The 22,620-nt window shown below is 36.8% G+C and overlaps 2 protein-coding genes across 2 annotated transcripts; one reads left to right on the forward strand and one right to left on the reverse strand.

The window, feature by feature from the left end:
- Positions 1–111: 111 nt before the first annotated feature.
- Positions 112–20,751, forward strand: LOC142344783 (uncharacterized). The gene is made up of 10 exons (XM_075396722.1): positions 112–690; positions 3,558–3,709; positions 4,109–4,364; positions 8,773–8,812; positions 9,259–9,416; positions 10,068–10,165; positions 14,161–14,320; positions 14,718–14,831; positions 14,892–14,997; positions 20,544–20,751. The coding sequence occupies exons 1-10, from the start codon at positions 512–514 to the stop codon at positions 20,691–20,693; spliced, it is 1,413 nt and encodes a 470-aa protein (XP_075252837.1). The 5' UTR covers positions 112–511; the 3' UTR covers positions 20,694–20,751.
- On the reverse strand, positions 11,337–13,073 carry LOC142344784 (protein lifeguard 2-like). The gene has a single exon (XM_075396723.1). The coding sequence runs from the start codon at positions 12,819–12,821 to the stop codon at positions 12,111–12,113; it is 711 nt and encodes a 236-aa protein (XP_075252838.1). The 5' UTR covers positions 12,822–13,073; the 3' UTR covers positions 11,337–12,110.
- Positions 20,752–22,620: the final 1,869 nt, after the last annotated feature.

A 22,620-nucleotide genomic window follows, 5' to 3' on the forward strand; every position in this document is an offset into this window, starting at 1 on the left:
GAAAAATGCAAAATTCAGGTGTTATATTATTGGAGAGCCGGCTCATTGTTTGAATCATTGTGCATTACAGCTACAAAATATCATATACCACATACAAACTACATTTGAATGTAGTACCACTAGGTGTTTTGAGTAGCCGAAACGTTTAATTCTCCATCAAATATAAGCATATAGAAGGTTGCTTTCATCAGGTGGCTAAAACTGCTCTTTTTTGAAGCAAAAAACCGGCCGCACACGTGAATACGCACTTGCTAATAAAAATCATTTGTTTTTTTATTATTTGTAATTGAATGTTACTTAAATACTTTAAAAAAAGATAATTTTGACGGTTTGTTAGAAACAAATCTTAATTAACCAAGTTATTTGAATGAAAAATTTCCGATAAGCTTTTATTATATGTGTACAAAAATTAGTCAAGCGTTGTCAAAAATTTCGCCCAAGTTTCAAATTTCATGAATCTTAGTTTTACTTAAAATATTTATTACGTCAACGTTGCTTCTAACTTTTATCAATGGAAGCACCGTTTGTTCCCGACTCACACGAATTCTCTTCGTTCACAAATGCCACGAGAGTCACTCCGAGAGAGAAGATAGCGAAGAGTTACATGTTCATACTAGACACGCCTGAACAAAGTTCAAAATCATCTGTCATTTCTCATGAAGAGCATGATCAAAACGAAGCACAAAACAGGTCAGTCTAAACTCACTAACAAAAGTAAACGCACGTATCGCAGTTTTACATGGTAAACTGTGTTTTTAAAAAATGTTTTTGCCATCATTTTGATTGCCAACTTTAATTATTAGCCGAATCATCAAAAAATAGATGGAACTTTAATTGCTTTAAATTTTGTGTAGATGTTGTGATGAAGTACAGAGAAAATCAAGATAGAGTTTTTGCCAGGTGTGCAATTGCTGGCGGGAGTAATTTGAGTTCCATGTAAATTTATTCAAAATGATCACAACTCCTAAAATCACAATACAAAAACTTTTTTCAAATGAGGTAGGCATTATAAAGCTGAAGAATCTTCACTTTGGACTTTAATTACTGCTAAAGAAAGAGGAAATTTTTATCGGAATGTTCTCTATAAATACTCCTGATATCTTTCCACAACTTAAATTTCTCTGCATTAAAAGTCTATTCGCATAAACTGTAAACAGATCCGAAATCCACTTGCAATCAAAAAAGCCCCAGGGTTACAGGAAACAATCTAAGTAACGTTTCAGCATTTTTGTTAAGGTCAAAATACACTTAAGACCAAAATAAACGTTCAAGTTTTAAAATTATATGAAAAATTGCATTTTTGAAGAGCATTTCACAAATATTCCGATAGCGGTTTTGTGAAAAACAAAATTGTATATGAATCTACTGACAATCGGAAGAAAATTAACTAAACAAAGTTTTAGAAAAATGACAATAGTTCATTCAGAGAAAATGCATAGGAACTTTGCCTTTTCTCATAGTTTGCCCTAAGTTGAATCCAAAATGAAATCTGCTCAACTTGATCATAAAGCTCTTGAAATCAAATTCAAAAACTGGCTTAAGATGAGGGAGGCATCATCATGTTCAATAGTTTTCATATGAGACCCATTTTATTTCAAATTATGGAAAACTGGCAGAATTGTATTGCGCTTTCTTCTGCTTTTATGTTAATATTCTGCTTTCTCCTGCTTTTATTTATGTTAATTAAATTTCATTGATTCTCAGTCTATTAATATCAACTTCAAAAAAATTGGATGTCAGAATAGTAATGAAAAAGCTCTTCAAAAAACAGGCAGCTTACTATGATATTTAGCGGTTTGAACGGTTTGCTTTTATTAATGAGTATACAAAGATTATTTAAATGTGCAAGAAAACGTTCTGCAAAATAAAAATATGTTCAAAAACATCAGCTGCCAGCCAATAAAATTTTTGTCTACAACTATACCAGAGAACACTCAATATTGAAAACGATTCCAGCGTTTGATTAACTGGAAAAATAGCTAGCTTCATTAGTAATGGTATTCCAAATTCATAGAAAATAAAGGGTGGCCGACTCGTATTAGAAGAAAAAATGCTGTTGCTTTGATAATGTACTCAAAATTAAAAATCAAAGAAATTTAAGTATTGGAGATTATAGAGAAAAAATGAATTCTTAAAATAGTTCAAGGCGTGATAATCAATACGAGTTCGATCTTCTAATTCAAAAAACCATTGTTATTTGTACCGTTTTACTTGCATTTGCTTCAATATATTCCACCATTATCTGAAATCAAAATTTCGAGAGGCTTTGAATTTAGAAAAAAAACGGGAAAATCAATTCAACTTACTTGAAAAGGAATTCAGTTTTAATTTATGAAACAGTTCATCAGACATTGGAAGATAGCGGAAAGTTAAGTCCGTCGATTGTTTCCTGTTACGACAACTATAGATAATGAATAAAGTTTTTGTAGTCACTTAAGTTTTTTCACACCATTTAGGTTTTCGAAATTTCCAAGTTTAACTATGTTTTAGTATACTTGAGTTACTGTTCGAAAGCTTACATTACTGCTCTTTGAAGACAAATTAGCAATACGTTAACCAGCGATATTTTAGATTTATGAAAACGAGATAATACTGAGCTGTCGCTTAACCAGATACTCCGATGTTGTATACTGAACGGCAAAAGTAATTTAGCAACCACCGTTTGCACGCAATAGAAAATTCAATTTTTTAGGCAGTAAACCCAATGACAAAAGTAAGTGCACAGAATGCAATTTTAAATTGTTAATTGCCTGTTTTTGCAGACAATTTTAGTCAACTCAACATAATTTTGGTCTTTCCTTTTGATATTTATGTCAATCGTCGCGGAATCATCAGAAGTTTAGCAGATCTATTTTTGGGTAAACTGACAAGTTTACTTAAAAAAACTTCAAAAAGGCGTCAGCCAATTTTCCATAAACAGCTGTATTTGAGTCCCACCTGTGAACTTGTTGAATTCACAATGCCTAAAACTAAGGAGGCATTAGCAATTTGAAAACATTCCACGTGGGACTCGAAATACAGCTGCTTATTGAAAATTGGCTAACTTTCATCTTGATTTTTTCTGTAAGCAAGCTTGTTAGGTTACCCAAAAAAAAATATCAAACGTCTGATGATTATGCGTTGGCTGCCATAAAAATCAAAAGGAACGATCAAGATTATGTTGACAAAAATTAACAACAAAAAAAGACAATTTACCATATAAAACTGCATTTTGTGCGTTTAATTTGTCAGTGAGTATAATACTCCAAATTAAAATTAAATTTTCTGAACATTTTATACACCATTGATCTCCCACCTTAGTCCGATCGACTAACAATGAAAGTCACATAAAACGCAACATTCACTTACCAGAAATTCCAATGTAAAATTGATTAACCCCATCCAACTTTCACAGTAAAATTAAATTTCCGGGCACATAGAAAAAGCGGGTCACACACGCTTGTAAGAGAGCGGAAAAAATGGTTTATATTATAAATCCATGAATTTTTGGCGTACAGGTTTTTGCAAAAATGTTAGAAGAATCAACTTCAACCTTATAAACAGACAACTTTTTCCAGAAAAGTGACAGAGGCTCGGGAATTGGTTGAAGCATGGAGCAATTTACAGTTAGAAGTTGACTTATCCGACAGAGCAGAGAGACGAAATGAGCTTGTGGCCAAATATTACGATCAGTATTTAGGACATCTAGAAAGGCTGAGGTCAGGGAAAGGTGAGGCTCTTCAAAAATTTCACTTTTCATTAATTTTCACTGAAAAAAAAACATTTAGTTTGTTTAATCATTACTGTTAAGTCACTGGAGATGATAAATCTGCTTTTCCTAGTTTTCAATACAGATCTTATAAATTCATACAAAATTTCGCTGTGAGCTTGGTTTAGTTAATCTGTCATAACTTTTTTAGAAATTAAAGAGCATTCGCTGTGAGCTTGGTTTAGTTAATCTGTCATAATTTTTTTAGAAATTAAAGAGCATAAGCACTTGGAGCAGAAAAGTTTTTTAAAATCATTAAAGAAAAATTTATTCTCGATGAAAGACGGGTCAATAATCAGCGCTGGGAGTGGAACGTTATCGGGAAAAACACATCAAAGTCTCCATCTAAATTAATTTCAGTCCCAATTCTGCCCATTGAGTGTGAACAATGTCTTGAAGACCTCAAATCACCGCATCCTAGTCCACATATACAAGAGTACAAGCAGATGATGAGCTCCAGATTTGGCCAATCACAAATGGGCTCAACAAATGCTGACGCTACAGATGTTAATGTGGCTGCATTTGATGAACTGACAAGCCACTTGGCAGCAACAATTGAGGAGCATGAACAAAAGTTGCAGAAGTTAGAGAAGCGACTGAAAGAGCTTTCAGCAGGGTAAGTTTAAAAAAGTTTGAAGAACACCTTTTAATTGCCCTCGACCTTTTAATTGCCCTTAATCATATGGCCATTTTCTTTTGATCGAATTTTCTTCTGACGGTTTTGACTTTTCGTCCTCAGAAATGGGATAAACCAAGCAGCTTTCTCAAAGAACTGATAGTCTTTAAGTGTACAATTAGAAATATCGTCTAAGCCTCCTAGATATATTAAAATTGTTAAAGACAGTAAACTGTTCCAAATACCAAATGTTCGCCAGTAATTTGAGAGCAATTCGCCCGACATTAGTTGTTTTTATCGTGATTTAATGTTAGCCTTCCAGTTTCATTGAACTATCACGTCAATTTAATTTTGAGTTACAAAAAATCAACTTTGCTCAGTTCTTAAAGACGTAAGTCTCTGAGCAGTTAACGCAATGAATCATGCTGTTTCGTTTTAACTCTAAATCTTCTAATTTTTCTTTCTTATTCACTTTTTAAGACGAGGTCTGTCACAATAATTAAATATTCATCCTTTAATTGCTCTCAAACGAAGTTTCTAGCAATTATATTAGTCCTGTGGCCTTTTTATGCAATTTTTCGGTTGACCGATTGTTCTTCAGACCATTCGTCCTGGAAAAAGAGATGAACAGGTAGCGCTCAGAGGGCATTAAGTGGCCAAGCAGCTCTCTTAGAGACTTAATAGTCTCTAAGTATCCGATTAAACAAACTTGTTTTGAGGCGACCATTTCAGGGTGTGAGGGCGCACTTCTAAGTCTTAAGTTTGACCCCCTCAGTCACCCTCCACCCCACAGCACCTGAAACACCCGTCCACCCCTCCTTCAATCGGGCGATTTGGCCCACATCTCGTCTAGCTCTCGCACAAACCTATCCCCACCCCCACCCAATCCGCTCACATTCTCCCTCACCCAATGCTAGCATCCCTAAGCCCAAGCTTGCTACTAGCCAAGCTCATCATTTAAGAGCAACTTGTCCGACGCTTAATTGCTCTCAAGCGAAGTTTGTAGCAATTATATTAGTCCTGTGGGTCTTTTTTATGCAATTTTTCGCTTGACCGACTTTTCGTCTCACGCTTTTGACTTTTCGTCCTCAAAAACGGGATAAACTGGTAGTGACCAGTCGGCATTAAGTGCTCTTAGAGCGTTTCAGCTCAAACTGTTTTGGAGACTTCTTCTTATGGTGTGAAGGGGGACACACCCACTATTGTCCCCACCCCCCCCCCCACCGCAATGTTGCCCCCCCTTCCCATCCCACTGTTGCACCGCTCCCACCATCAGCCCCGCGGTGCAGCCCCCCCCCCCCTGGATAGCTACCGACGAACAACCGCTCGCTAAAACACGCAAATTTATACTTATTTTCAGAAATTTTTTCAAGCTTTTGGAAAATTTTTGTCATTTTTTGAGTTTTTTCAGCCCTAATTGTCAGGGAATTTCCTCTACGGTTTGATAGTAGGTTACTGCACAGTTTCTAAAGGTAGTGGAATGGTTTCAACATTTTAGCATTTTTTTTGACAAAACGTGCAATTTTTCAAGTTTTTTTGACATTTATTTTTTATTATTCACGTCTTTCCAGAAGCAGGTGGCAGAAAACTTCCTTAGAGGTTTGATAATAAGTTACTGACAAAATTTTATTTGCACGGAATTGCTTTCAATTATTTAATGACAAATGTTAGCAATTTTTTTGATAAAATTTTCTTTTTTCAAGTTTTTAGGGAACCTCCTCTAGGGTTTGACAATAGGTTACTGTATAGTTTCTAAATGTAAAGGAATGACTTTCAGAAGAAACGAATTCTAGCATCTTTTTAACAAAACTTGCAATTTTTTTTTCAATTTTTCTTAATTTTTATTGGCGTTTTTCAGGTTCTTTATCCTAAAAGAAAATCTCCGTTAGGGTTTAATAATAGCTTACGGGCAAGTGCTTTTTGCCCATGGATTACTTCTCAATTTTTTATTATCAAATATTTTTGCAGTTTTTGGATAAAATTTGCAACTTTTTTTAGTTTTTTGATATTTTTGTCACTCTCTAGATTTCTTTATCCTCAAGAGCCATTTAACCTCCCCTGAAATGTGATAGAAGGTTACTGCAAAGTTTCTAGATGAAATGGAATGTTCTTCAAGATCGAAAAAAAATCATCAAGAACTTAGCAATTTTTTGAAAATATTTGCAATTTTAGATATTTTGAATCTTTTTGAATTTTTTCCGGCACGAGTCCTATGGACCTGCTCAAGGTTGGATAATCAGCTGTTGCATAGTTTCTAGAGTTAATGAAGTGCTTATCAATATTTTAATGACTCCCGCTGTATCAATTTTTTGATAAAACTTATTTTTTTTTAATTTTCGGAAAATTATTATCATGATGCAAGTTTATGAATCTTTACGAGCCAGTGAAACTATTAGAAGCTTGAAATATTGATACTCGATAGTCTCTCGAGACAATAAATTGATTTTGAAGATTTTGATATCTTTAATTCGAGCAAGATTTTGTTTAACGGTCATTACTGGCCAACTAAACTTTTTAAGTCTTGCAGATGGGCTACATGACAGATCTTTACCGACAAAAAATGGTTTAGAACATTTTCACTGCGAAATCTGGAAATTTTTTAAATTTCGCAATGCTTTGCAAATTTTTAAATTATCAGTTTTTTATTTGATATATTTACTAATAAGGCTGGAAAACTAAAAGTTGCATAGTCGAATCAAGCTGAAGCTAGCTTCAATAAACCATGGCTAGCTACTGACGAAGCCAACCGATCGCCGGTTGTTTGAGTGCAATTCGCCCGACGTTAGTCGGTTATGTTAGTCGGTTATGTTAGTCGGTTACGATAGTCGGTCATGATCCTTTTGCTTGATGGTTTTTTTTGTCTAACCTACTTGCAATGCTGCAGAGATAAATTGGTTAAGGACGAGGATATTTAATCGCGATGGATAGATAGATGCTCTTCATTAAGACGTCTCACATTTTGTGCCCTCATTTTTTCGCTCTCTATTAGTCAGATCTTTCTTAGTCAACTAAAGTAGTCCATTCTATATTAGTTGGTTAAAATTTCCCTTTTAAACATTCAATGATTATAAAAAACCCCGTCATCCTCTAAGTCGTCTATTATTGCGCTCTTATTTTTTTCTTAGATTTTGCGTACTACAATCTTTTCGTCTGATCATTTTTTGTCTTAACATTTAACTTTTTGTGCGCAAAATCGGAATAAACCGGTAGGGTCAGGAGGGCATTAATTCTCTAAGAGACCTACTACTCACTAGCCTCAAGTATTCGATTTACCAAATCTGTTCCCTTCGCGATCTTTATAAGGAGGACACGGTAATAAAAACAAATCAGCAAGGTGAATTTCAATTATCTCTAACAACTCACGAAAGGTAATCTCATTTGTTTAATTCTCAAGCAAAGTTTATACTAATTATTAATAGCCGCCGTCAGCCTCTCAAACGGCTATTATTCAGGCCCTCTCCTTTTTTTAAATCACTTTACCTTTTGATCACGTTTTTCGTTTTGCATAAGTCGCAATTTTGAGGTTTGATTTCTGATTTACTTCACTCACTGTTTCAACTGAATGGATTTTAAATTCTCTCAAGCATTGAGTTGCGTAATTAAGTGAATACGGTCAAAAAAGCAAAAGCAAAAGAAACGGGATAATCCGATAAAACCCGGTCATCAAGTCTTTTTCAATTAGGATATCGAAATTCAATAGAGCGATTGCTAGCTGATATTAGTATTAAGCTTAATACCCTTCAGTTTAGAAGCTGAAGTAAGTATAGGTTTAGAATCTAACTGAAACTGCACACTGAATTAGAAGAATTTTTGAAACTTGGGAAAATTTTGTCAATTTCAAACTCAAACTCGTCTTTTTTTTTTCTTTTAATACCGATGTGCGTCTGGTGCGTCCACGGCAATCTTAATTTTCCTGCAATCTGCCGGTTATGTTTTTAGTTGAGTGGTCTTTCTACGACTCGGAGAGGAGTAGTGGTATTACTCATATCTTTTAGCTGAAGCAAGTTTCTTCATGACTTGAAGTTTGACTTTTTCGAATATTTACCTCTACTTTTGAAAGTTGAATTATGTTTTCGAACATTGGACATTCACAATAGCTTAGTTTGTAATGCATAGTAATTAGGAACAATTGCTCAATAATTGTCCCAAAGTCTTCAGTAACAAGGGAATTCTTGGATCGCCCAGCACGCTTTGCACCCCACCCCCAGTTACCGAGATCGATTCATTACACAGTAAATAATTAAGAAAAATGATGGCACGTGCGTCGGGAGGTAAAAGTAGTATGCACCCATTAAGAAGGGGGAGCGGCGCATTCTGAGAAAAATTTGAATTTTTAATTTAATTCGAAAAACTATTCCTTTTGTGAAAATGCATATCAGGTATTATTCCAAATAACGTTTCATTTCAGGCGGAACAACTCAGTACAACATACTGATGAGTTGGAGCAGGTAACAGATCTTAATCTTTTATCTCGATAGTTACCCAAACCTGCACTTGAACTGGTATGCTACTCACATAAATTTGTATTACGTGAATAAACAGAACATGGGAACAATTTTGGATCGTTTTTGTTGGTATTGAAAACTGTTCTGATTTCTGAGGTGTCATTTTCATTTTTTTAATCAACTCTCGTTGCGATTACAACAGTTGCATAACTTACCGATTGAACCTTTTAGATTATCCTTTTCCGCCACCGTTGCTATATGAAGAGTGGTGGAAAAAAGATAGGCTCGGGGATAGTTGATTTAGAACACCACACGGTTGTTACAGCTGTTCCGAGGTTATTGATATCTTCTCGATGAAATAACAACCGTGGAAATATTCATTCGTTTCTGCTAATCAGCTTAACCATTTAAATTTCTCCCAGGAAACAATTTCGCTACATTTTCTGCAGGATCCCATAAACGATGTTGAAACATGTAACAATAACAATTCGTGGCCTGGCACTCAATCCACGGTCCACGTTCCTTCAAAAGATCTCAACATGAAGGAAACTGTACAGAAAACTAATGAGCAAGGGGGTTATCAACTATCACTTGACACCTCGTCAAGGTAAGCTTTCATTTGTGTCAATTGACGTGATCAATTTCTTTCGCCTTATGTTCTTTCGCTCGCTTTACTGATTTGATTTTTCGTCAAAAGAATGGGATAAATAGGTGAAGGCATTAAGTGGAGCAGCTCTTTTGGAGCTTTGATAAGGAGCAGCCGAGGAACTCTTGGGGAGTCAAAATTTCATGGTATAAAGAGCGATTTTTAAAGGTTCATACCCCGCTTTTATTCTTACCAATTGAAGCTAGCCGCTTACACTCAAGCTAACTACAGACAGAACCTACACTCGCTGAGCTGATATTTTCAATTTCTCGCGAATGAAATATGAAGCAATTATTGTAAACGTATCTTCTTGACGCAAAACTTTCGATGGACAGTTTTGATTTTTTTATAGAACAATCTACCGCTCGCTTGAGCAGTATAAGTTAACTTTCCGGTATCAAAAACATAAAAAAAACTGGTTAAGCCTGAGAGCATTAAATGCCTGAGCACCTTTCTTAGAGCTTTAGTAGTCTCTAATCAACGCTATTATAGGAGATCTGTATTCGCCGTGATCTGCGCTAATACATGCTGCGTGCTCTCAATTCAGCAATAAACCAATTAAGTTGGAAAATGATTAGAAATTCCATTATACCGTGCCATTTGTGTTGGCAGGTATTTGGTAACAGATGATTGGCTTAAATTTGCGGTAGACGATTCAACATTGTACACACAGCAACAGCCAACTGATCCAAAACTATCTGGTCACGAAGGTAAATAATACTGCCAATTTTCTATTGATCAATGATTTATAGCCTTGCAAGGTAAGCACTGCTCGAGTTTTTTTTTTAGAACCTTGCAAGATCATCAGTCCTCGACCCACCATCATTAAAGGCTCAACAAAACGCTGAAATCGAAGATAATTCAAAGATTTGAATTCTCATTAATTGCTCTCAAATGAGGTTTATAGCAATTTTAGTTCTGCTGGTCTTTTTAAGCAAATTTTTCGTATGACCATTTGACTTTTCGACATCTGAAACGGGATAAACAGGTGAGGCCTGGAGGACATTAAGTTTCTCTTAGAGCCTTACGGTTTACTAGTCTAAGTACGCGATTCACCGAAACTGTTTAAGAGACAACTCATGGCGTGAGGGTCGGTTCATAGAGTTGACAAAATTTCGATATAATCAGGACGGCATCAGAAAGGGCCCGCAGAAAGTGTTGTAAGTTAATGATAAACTTATAAGAATATTGAAGAAACTGTAAGATCAAAGTTTACCATCCGGTCTCGACTCGGATACGAAGCTTGAGCAATGTAGCCCTGTTAAATGAGCAGCATTCATACAATAAACACTAATAAATTACACAAGAATTGGCGACCACGCAAGCTTTGCAAAGTTTATTCAATGGTGTGGTTATTCAAGGGCTTATAGATCTGCGCAGACCTAATCAGGTGGGGATAAAATTTGTCATAGGTTTTCGGTCTCCCGTCTCATCGCCAGATTGGCAAAATTTTCGCTCGACCGTTTTTGCGCTTTCTGTTCTGGAAGATTCTTTGATTTCACTTCTGCATTGACTTGTTCAAGCTTGAATTGATTTTTGCGTGATATAAACTGCTATTATACATAAATTAAGTTTGTTACCAAAACAAAAGCTATTACAAGGCTCTGATAGCCGAGTAGTTTATGCTTCAGTACAGCACGGCGGATGAAGGGGATTTCAACCCGTCCCAATTTAGAATTTTTGCACCCATAAAATTTTATCTTGTCTACAGCCTCCTTTGAGTTAAATTGCCCCACCTGGAAGTTTGTCCAATGTTAGTCGATTTATGTTTCACCACATTTGTAACCAATCTGAACTCTGGATGTCCAATTTGCTCTCGAGAAAAAGAGCAATCGTGGTATAAATATGCTTCTATTTCTAAAGAAATATTGGACCAAAAAAGAACAAGCAACATTGAATTCACCAATCTCCCATAACTATTTTCAATACATAAATAAATTCATCTTTTCTTTCTATTTACAAATTAGACGAAATATTCAAAGAGAAAATTCAGCTTTACAGGGGCTAGTTACTTCATGCAACTCTATAATTCCATTTTGCTGAAATTTTGCTTTTTTTATTAAGAAAATATATCGATAACAAATCGCATGATATTTTATACTTGATTAAACTCCGATCATTTGAAATCATGACAGACGTAAATAACTGCGATATTCGCAAAGTTCAGAAATTGTTACGAAATTCAGCTAGTTTGAACTTATTCCATAATCTATCAATTCAGAAAACAGCTGTCATTCGATGTAGTTAGTGACCCCATAACATATTGTGACCGTAATATTGGCTCCAGGACAAATATTAAGTAACTCAGGCAATAACTTGTAACCGGGAAGTATATCGTGAACGCAGTCCTCCAAACAATTTCAGAACTAAATTCGAGAACACAAAATAATGCAGCTCCGGAATGAGCGTCCATTGGTAAACTAATAACCGACATAATTGGCATGCAATAAATGAGACTTCTTAGAATAAATTGAAAGATTGAGGAGACGAATCAGAGTTAAATTTTCAAATGATGACAGAAATTTGCAGCAGAAGACTTTGTAAATGCTGCTCTTTTTGATAACGAAGACCGAATTTGGAGCTAAATAGAGAGAAAATTGATAATTTTTGCAGCTGATGACTGCAACATCTGTTCTTCTAACGCTAGAATGCCTTCTAACGGTTAAGCACTTGCAGAATAGTGAGAATGTAGAGGAATATATTGATAATGTCCAAGTAGAGGTTGATAGCCGCAAAGATGTACTCCTCAGGGCTGATCGTGTACCTGTGATTTCCCCCAATCATCATTTGGGTGTCTATCACCAGGTAGGCAGAGAACACCAGAGCTCCGAGGGATCCATAAACCGCAGTCAGAATGTCATTTGGGAAAATGATGGCGATTATGCCGAAAACAAGCAAGCAGATCAGTAGAACGAAAAGTAATCCGCTATAAACTGTGAAGTCGATTTTGGTTTGGAAGGCGAATAAAGTGAGTGATAGAGCAACCACAGCTGTGACTGTAATAGCCACCAGCACGATCTTCGTATCGTATTGGCTTGATATAACTCCCAGCAAGAAACTCTCGCAAATTGTGAACAGCCCAAGCAATATAAAATTTATGGGCGTTTTGCGTCGAAGGCTTTCAACGCAAACTAAAGCAATCAGTAACCCAAACGTTAGAATAATCGCAACAATAAGCATCCATGCTTGGTCCGCGACATAGTCTTTTACAGGTTCGCTGAATACGAACAGAGCTATAAACCCCAGAGTGATTAGTAATTGCACAGACAAAATTGCGTATACTTTGCGAATAAATCCGTGACGAACGGAGGTTTCGTCAAAACTCCCAAAAGAGTTGTCGACCAGAGGCGTTTCACTGTCGTACATGGCTGCTCTATTCTATATTACTCACTAATGCAGCATTAAATTAGAGAACGTCTATGTTGAGTTTTGACCATTCAGTAAAATCTGAAATAAAAATTTACTAGGACTAATAAAAAATTCGTCTCGGATGCAAATTAAAACTCGATATGGTAAAGTCGAGAGAAAATGAAGCAAATGCTTATTAAAAACAGTATAAACGACTAGTAAATAATGCGTTGTTTTATTGAACAGAGAAAGTTAGTTATTCAAGCCTGTTTGGAGAGCGAACTTAATTAAAACGCATTAGAATGACTTTCAAATTTTTATTAACCGTGCCACGCTTCTATTACAAACGAAAATTCTTTAAAACTAAGATTATGAAGCGCGTCATGTGTCTGTGAAAATATTTCCTGTATGGAGAAAAACGTGAATGCCAGTAGGGTGCCGAAGGAGTAGACGCATTTAATAGTACTTGTGGAAGCTTTAGTGATATAAACCTGTGGTTCAAAACTCCCAATAATTGCTCTGCACAACATTAATTTATGGTCTCCTCGGCAGTTGCGGTTAATCACGTGCTCAGACAGAAATAAAGCCCGAACAGCACTACTCAGCAACTTAATGTTCTCAGGATTTCACAGTTTTTCTAGACAAAGCGGTAAAAAAAATTGTCACATAGAGGAAAAATCGCATTAAAATAGACCAGCAGGACTAAAATAATTGAGAGATTGAGAGCAATTAAAAATCTTGAAAATTCAAAAAATGATCAAAACTATTGAAGAAATCATGATGGAAATAAATAAGAATGAACTTTTTGAAGTTGAAAACGAACCTGAAAAGAGAGGCGACGGATAATTTTAGCCACGGGCAAAACGCTAAAATTTGAACAAACGATCACAATTCTTTGATCTCGAGTACGCTTTAGCAAACGCTTCAAAAATTATCAGTGATTATTAAAAAAAAACATTTTCCTTTGAAGGCAAAAAATATCCTATTTTAGCGCCAAAAAGAAAAAAAATCTTTTAAATTATCATTTTGCAGATTTCTTGAACAAGAAAACACCTCTCACTACTTTAAACAAGGTTAAAACAGAGAGAGCTGAGACCGCAGAGCTTAGAACATTTGCAACTTTAATAAATTATATGAAATTACTAGTCATCGGATAAATAGCAGAAACATTTTCGCCAACCCGAAAAGGCCCAATAGTACGATGGAACACGTTTATCAAAAAAGAAATCAGATCACAGTTAGAAAAATATTTCTTCACTGCTTTTCCATGAAAACGTTGTGTATTATATTATAGTTGCTAATATGAAGCCCATCTGTTAAATATTCCTCTATAATGTTGGATATTCATAATTAACAGGAGTCGAGGATATTGAGGAGGAGGAGGATGTGGATATGCCTGCCCCGATCAGAAGTGTGTTCCTCTCTAACCTGGTGTGGGACGACGACGGGGATGTTGGAAAGAGAGTGGACTGGCAACTGAGACAGTACCAGAAGATGGCGTACAAACCTAGAAACAGGTCCTAACAGACACACTTTAAATACCTATTCGGATATGAAATAACATGGCGGTTTACATGACAAAATATTCAAAAGTTTCCATTTTTTTCACAAACGCTGCTATGAATAGCTAGCAGCCAGTGGACTAAAATGGAATGACTGTACGCATGAGAGTCCGACTCCATTAATTATAATTAAAAGCACATTGACTCTCTATTTAACCAGAACTGTGCCCATTTCCGGTACATAACACTCATGTCGATTAGGGAATCAATGTTCTTCAAAGTAAAAGTCAGCTGGAAAAAATGACTCTTTTGTATTAAAAGACTAACATTCACTAAATGCTTAAACGCTTGAACTGGCAACAGAACGCACGTTGAGAAAACCAGAAAATCACGCAGACATGTTTTCTTACAGATGGTCTCCTAAAATCACCATACCTCAGCCCTTCAATATGACCATAAGGGAGTACACTAGACCCAAGAGCGAAACATATGCTCAACAGCGGATGGAGAAAATCAAGGAAGCACAGTTAGTAATTCAGTTGAATACCAGCGCGCTGTTCACCACCTCCAAGCTTTAACATTTTAGAGATGCAGAGCTGAAAGTAAGAATTAGACCTACAGACGTACCGAAAAGCACAACTCTTCCAAAATTTCAACGCATCATGGAGGAAAAGCAAAAGCGCAGCGTTCAGGTAAAATCTAAAATAAACTCATGAGTAGACTCACGCATGGCATTAGCTTCGATTATTAATTTCTCTCAAACAAAGTTTGAGAGCAATTAACCCCATAACCATCACCACCACCGCGCTAACCACTCAATAAGCTCGAAGCCAACCGCTCGCCAGTCGTTTGCGAGCAATTTGCCCTACGCTAGTCGGTTATGTTCAATATAATTTGCAATGACTTTGCTATGCATTTATGCTAACGTCTTCAGCAAAGTCATAATTCCAGCTAAAATTCAACTGTAATCTATTACAGCAAAATTTTCATATCATCACAAGAATTTCACAACAAAAAGCAGACTAACACATATATATGAACCATTTCATTCTCTAAATTTATCTTTGAACAACTCTAACCTATTGTTAACAATACTTCACCTTCACCAAAATAAATGAGAAAAACAACTAAAATTTATAAAAAGCCGGAAGAAAATGCACTGTCGCAAAAGATAGCGCAGTTTCAAAATAAAACGCAATTCGTCAAATACACTTGTACAAAATATAACTCATTGATAGAAAAGGGCTTATAAAATTCCAGAACACCTCCATAAAAGGTGATGAAGGTTACTGAAACATGAAAAAATCAAATGATGAAGAAAACATGAAGAAAATTGGCTCGACAAATTAATGCAATAATGAATAAATCGAGTATTTAGTAGCATCAACATTGCAAAGCTGGCAAACAAAGCAGTGCCTATCGATTAGACCATTTAAGCCTACAGCGGTTAAATAACAAATAAACATATTGAAGTGATAAATCAATGAGACAAAAAAAAATCAGAACTCAATTCAAGATGGATACATACCGAAAAACGACTGTCAAAATCTCTGACGTAAAAAAGAGTTAAGGTGTATTGATAAGTTCAGAACAGAAATTTTTGTTGCTTGTGCAAAATCGGTTCAGTAAGATAGATACTAGCACAGACAAAAACGAGAAAATTTTAGACACTGTATTTTTACATGAACATTTCCCATATTTTTAATACACTTATGGGGGTATTCCTAAGACGAATACATTTTGGCTATAGTTGTGAATCTATCAACTAGCATTTCAGATTGTTTGAAATTTCTTTGTTTGAAAAGTCAGCTTCAGAATCGTCAGTTCCGTTATACAAAACGTTACCGCTAAGGAAAAAAGTATGTATACATCTTTGGCCTCTCCGTAGGGAGAGGACATTGAAATTAACAATCTCTAATTCAAGAGCATGTGAGTCGGCTACCATTAGATGCCTCTTGGGTGCAGGTTTGAGTATATCATATCTAATGTGTAACAAACAAAACTTCCTTTTAAAACCTTGCCATTAGAAGTCTTCAGTACAAAGCGAACATATCATTCTAATTTGAAAAGAAAACTTCTGGCACCAGCAAAATTCGGTCCCTAGCTTTTCAAACTAAAGTGGAACTACAGAGTCATTGCGTTCAAATAAAGAATTTGAAGAGTAAAAATACTGCTCAGCAAAATCTTAGTCAAGCTTTGGCAAAAACTTAACTATCATTGCGAACAAGCTAAACAGGCAACAAAAGACGCACAGACACCTCGAATTTAATAAAAACCTCAGACTGACTGTAAATCCGAAGGCAAGGTGATGTTGGTATCACATCAAAAAGGACATCAGTCCAGCAAAAAATTCTCATGAGGGGATTCATCTACACCGCTATGTTGGTATATGAAGGCTGGAACCAAGAATGAAGTGGTTATCAGATCATAGAAGCAGGAGGCCGCTTGCTTCAAACTCGATGCGGCTAAGCATCAGAAGGGCTAAAAAGAGCATGACCAACAGACCTTTACGGGTTTGCTTGCGTTAACAGTAAACAATTATTTGTTTCTGGCGTACGAAGGTATTCAAAGCTCCTACCACTTCTCAATTGATATTGTAAGTCTAAGAATATTATTATTATGTGCTGAGACAGAGACAGATGTCTAGCCATGTTGTGTCAAAAACGTATTTCTTATACTATAAAAGTGGCTGAACCATAGAAACCTCTCGAAACTTGTCTCATAGAAAACTTGGAACTTTCCCATCAGAGCCCCCCCATTGTGGTATATTTCCCAAGATTGGCGGGCTATAGGTTATCCGACAACTAAGCTGGGGGCGAGGCCTATTGTTGTTGTGGCTTGATGTAGGGAACGTCTCCCCTTTCACAGTTAGATTGGCCGAAGAGGACGGCAGTTCGAACAATCGCAGCAGATTTTCCATGTGGATCCTAACGATACTTCTCCCGCACTTTGATACACGAGGTTCAGCAGTCAAATTTTGAATCCAGTCTGCTCTTGTTGAGATCGTTAGGTAACTTGTTCGCAATTCTTTCTGTATTGAAAAAGAAACTGGCGGGAGACTTCTGATACTTTGCTTATCCAAATCACAGAACTCTAGGAACGCACTTTAGTCACAGTGGTATGCCTCATTGCAAATTTTTGATAAAAGCAGCGATCGGAGGAACATGGGCACACGGAGTAGATAAGCGAATTTCAAGCTGGTCTGGTAATCAGTATTTCCGTAGTTGAATGTCCATTTGGTACCACGTTTCTGAAAAGCTTCCACTATTCGGCAGTCGATGCGGGATAGAAACCAACGCATGCTTACAAAAGTGATAATGGGCAATATAAACGATTTATATACAAAACCGGGATTTCCAACCCACACCTTGTGGCACGTTTCCTTGGACTATACAGAACACCGAATTAGCTTTTGAAAGTCTTTTCTAAGCGTTATTATGAAAAGATAGGTAAGTTTTGACTGCATTTCCGAGATATTTCACAATTAATAAACTAGTAATTGGCTCTCCGTAGAGGTATAAGCATACTGGACTTCGTTGAAAGTTGACTACGAAGCATTTCTTCGACGCTAAATGCATTCCATTTTTCTCTACCCAAGATTCAAATTTAAGGATATCTTTCTGCAACTACGAGAGATTGGTGTACCTTGTGGTACACCGCTCATGACCAATGAATCCCACTCCACTATCAAATCGAACAAACTGACGATTTGATAAAAAAAATTTTTGATGATTCAATGAAGCTGGCCTCTGATACCAAAAGCGTACAGTTCAGTCAACAGTAACTTGTGCGCAAACTTATCGAACGCTTTTGCAAGATCACTGAAGAACGTTGATACTGTTTTCAACTTCTCATCCATACATTTGTAGATAGCATAAAAGAGTCGATTTGTGAAGATAGAACGTTTTTTTGTGAAACCATGCAGATGAATACTCAACCTGGTGATATCGTGAATATAGGCGCTGTCGTAGATACATTACTCAAGAACTTTGGAAGCAATATTCAATAAGGTGACTGGCCTGTAATTGCTACCTTCGGTAGGTGATCCTGATTTGAGCAGCGGCGAGATAGCATCAACCTTCCAAAATGAAGGGAAACTTCGCTTCCACTGCACCTGATAATTTTTAAGAGCACAGATAAAAGATTAGAGATATGTTGACTTAAGTGGCGGAAGACGCAAGAGGGAATAGAGTCTGGACCTCCTGGCTTTGTTTCATCAAGGCTGCGCAGAACCAATTCAATTTCGGCAAGCGTTTGGTAAAAGTTTGTAGAATGTCAACTGAACAGCTATTCATAAAAGATTCAATTTAAGCGGCGTCAAAATAGTCCATCGAAGGGAACACGAACTGAAGGTATTCATTCATTAAATTTACTTTGTCAAGATTTGTAACAGCGAATTTATCCTTGTGGCACAGTTTGGACGGCATTGATGATTCTGACTTGAAGTTTCAGAAGACCATGAAGAACTTGTTTGTATCTCGTGTATGACTCAATTTCTCTAGATAAGAAGTCATACTCAAGAGCCAGAGTAAGCTTTCGTCCAACTTACTGCATTGAAAACTTGCGAGTCAGAGAGAAGAAAGTTGTGTTGCCTTTTTCTTGTCTCAAGGATCTTCATAAGATGCAAACTTGACGAAGATAACCAAGGAGGCAGAGTTTGTCGATGAACAGTTCGTCTGCGAATGAATAGTTTGTCGTCGAACGAAATTGCCGATGGTATTGTTGATGTAGGCGTACCAATTATTTGTTGCTATATCTACGTTCGTGGAACAAACAGCTTCGAAGGAGTTGTCTCGAAAGAACTGTGCAATGTTGTGCAGTCTGCTCTGTTGAAAAAGTAAAAACACTAAGGCTGGTTTCGGTGTTGTGAGAGTCACCTCGAAAGAAAAAGCAATTGCACAATGATCAGATATGTTGTAAAAACTTAAACGCCGTGTGAGAGTTTAGGCTTCCGTGTAAGGTGCACAAGGGTTTACACCCATCATTGAGGGCTAGAGTTGACCACTTTCTGAATTGTGTTACAGCTGCCACAATTGCAGAGCAAGGTCCAAGATCAGGAGTTGACTTCAGAGTAACAATTTTCGAAGTAATTCCAGTAAACTTTTGTTAGATATTGTTTGTCAATCTGCTTTATTTCAATGTTAGCGCTTTTAATAATGATATTCAGTAGCTTGCTGGATCTAATCCAAAAATTCTCATCCGCTTTTTTGGTACGAGTTTTATCAATTGCTATGAGCTCGTTTTGTCGTGTATTTACTGCACATTCGTTTAATTTTATTGGCAAATTGATGTAATTGCCTCCCAACAAAGTTAAAAGCGTTAGTAAATCATGGAGTTTGAAGAAGTATGATAGCGGCAGAAGCTTGAGTTTTGCCATTCTACTTTTATAATTAATTTCCCAACTACTGAGAATCCATGCCGTGGCTTTCTTTTGGATAAGTTCTTTTGGTATTAACATAAGACGACTGGGACAATAACATATACCTTGCAGAACACAAATACAAATAACAACCTCAGCAGATCCAAAGTTCACCAATTGCATATCGCAGAAATCATTCTCTTACCTAATCATTCTCTTACCATCAATCTCTTTTGTATTAGGTAAGAGAATGATTTCTGCGATATGCAATTGGTGAACTTTGGATCTGCTGAGGTTCTTATTTGTATTTGTGTTATGCAAGGTATATGTTACTGCCCCAGTCGTCTAATGTTAATACCTATATTTCTACACAGATGGCATTCGCACATTACTTGCCTTGTGCATACGTTTCGTTCGTCATATCGTTCGATGAAAAATTTAGGGAAAAAAAAACAAATTTTTTAATCAGTTCTTAAGACCCGCTGTTTTGTTTTGCGCGATCTAAATTTTTCTCATTCCCCTGGGGTTTAAAATAAAAGTGGAAAACGGATTACATCCTAATCCCAGCTAATTAGGGCTGAAATAGGGGTGAAACCTCCTCCCGGGTCGCAAGTGTCAGCAGCTGAACTCACGTGGCGGAAGTTCACTGCAAAAAGTCAAATGAAAAATGCGCCAAAATTGGTGTTAAACTATATTAGTGGTTAAAGTTGTATAAAATAACGCCTACTAACGTCATTTCAAGTCCCCTTAGTGAATGTCCCCTTACTCCCTCTCCGATTGAAGCCGGCTGCTACAGATTCGAGCTCCCACTAGTCTTTCTATAATTTTGAATTCTGGCAAAAAGTGGCTGAGATGCTCCAATACCCTTTCTGTTTATAGATCAGAGAGCAAAGTAAGGAGAACTTACTGAAGAATCAGCGCCCCTTCTCGTTCTACAGCAGATCGACCACCTCGTCCCTTGAGCCATCAGAGAACAGCACAAGCAGACACAACAGATGTCTGCAACCCATGGACGACATTTACTTGTAATAAGAACGTGCTGACATATTCTAGCAGCTTCAATAAACCAATTTACTTTTATCATCAATTTTTCTTTTGTATAAGGTGACAAAACGATACACAATGAGTGTAAATTTCTTAATCAGTCCGCCCTAAATTACACTCATTGCAAAGAGTGTAAAAAGAGTGCAGAAAACAGTGTAATCTTTTAAAAATTACACTCTTACATTGTTGTTGTTAATAGCAGCCCTCATCTTCTCAGCCGGCTATTATAGCGCTCCTATTTTTTTTTAATAGCCGCCCTCATCTTCTCAGCTTGCTATTATTGCGCTCCTATTTTTTTCTACTTCGAACTTTTTTCGCTTTACCATTTTGCCGCTTTTTCGACACTTTGCGTGAAATCTTTTTGACTTCTGTAGGCTAGTTTCTCTCTTCTCTCATTCTGCTAAAAGTGAATTTGAACATCAGTTGCTCAGCAAAGCAATTCAAAATGAACAGAGTCAATATAAAAAAATGGGGTCCTTCCCATTATAGCCCCCCATGAAATTATAGCCCCCCATTATGGTATAATTACCATGTTTGGGGGGCTATAGGTTATCTGACCACTAAGCTGGGGGGCTATAATGGGAAAGACCCAAAAATTGAAGTCAGAAATAGAAACGGGATAAACCCATAAAGCCCAATTTTAGATGCCCGCTATTTGAACGTCGTTCCTATAAGTCTTAGTTACCATCTCTTATGCTTATTGGTGTTGATAGTAGCCCCTGTAGCCTCTCTCTAAGAAACAGAAGTATGTTCAACTACGAAATGCCATCAAAATAAATACGACTTCAAAAACTTTTTTGTAAAAATATTTTTTTTCCAATATCTTCTATTCGTTCAATCCCAATCATGCTTATTGGAATCAACGGCGGGATCTTTTCCGTTTGTGCCCCCCCCCCCCCCCCCAGCTTAGTGGGCGCATATTATTTCCACCCCCCCCCCCCCCCCAGACGCACGTGCAATAATTTTACATAACGATTTACTACGTAATGACACGTGCTCTGTAACTGGGGGGCGCATAACGTACTGGCGGGGGGGGGGCACAAACGGAAAAGATCCCAACGGCGGCTATTTTCCGGTAATCTGCCGGGTATGTTTGTGATTTTTTTACTTCGTCGAATACAAAAATGTTTCGCTTTACCTCATTTTGCCGCTTTTTCAACATTTTGCGCTAAATCTTTTCGACTTCTCTAGGCTAGTTTCTCTCTTCTCTCATTCTGTTAAAAGTGATTTTCAACATCAGTTGCTCAGCAAAGCAATTCAAAATGAACAGAGTCAGTATAAAAAATTGAAGTCAGAAGTAGAAACGGGATAAACCCATAAAGCCCAACTTTAGATGCCCGGTTTTTGAACTTCGTTCCTATAAGTCTTAGTTACCATCTCTATTGCTTATTGGTATTGATAGTAGCCTCTGTAGCCTCTCTCTAAGAAACAGAAGTACGTTATGTTCAACTACGAAATGCCATCAAAATAAATCGGATCTAAAAAATGTTTTTGTACAAAATTTTTTTTTTCAATATCTATTCTTGCAATCCCAATCATGCTTATTGGATTCAACGGCGGCTATTTTCCGGCAATCTGCCGGGTATGTTTGTTGTTGCTGGGAATTTTCATGTTGTCCTGAGTGGATTTTTCCCTGTTGATGGATTAAAATCTTGACTACTGATCTCGGCACAGGTGGCAATCACATGCCAGCTGCTAAGAACACACGTTACAAAGTCTTTCCCTCGATCAATAGGAGTGGAATACGCGAATCCTGATCCCCTCTAGTTAAGGTTGGATTAAGGGTTAAACCCCGACCCGGTAACGCTAATTTTTTGACGTAGCATGGACAAAAGATTTCGTCTAGAAGAGAAGTTGATTTGTGGTCATGGAAAATTATTTTTTGAGTACGTTCGTTGATGGATTATCTTGC

The sequence above is a fragment of the Convolutriloba macropyga genome, chromosome 8 (assembly GCF_964194025.1).
Source record: "Convolutriloba macropyga chromosome 8, txConMacr16.3, whole genome shotgun sequence".
NCBI lineage: Eukaryota > Metazoa > Xenacoelomorpha > Acoela > Convolutidae > Convolutriloba > Convolutriloba macropyga.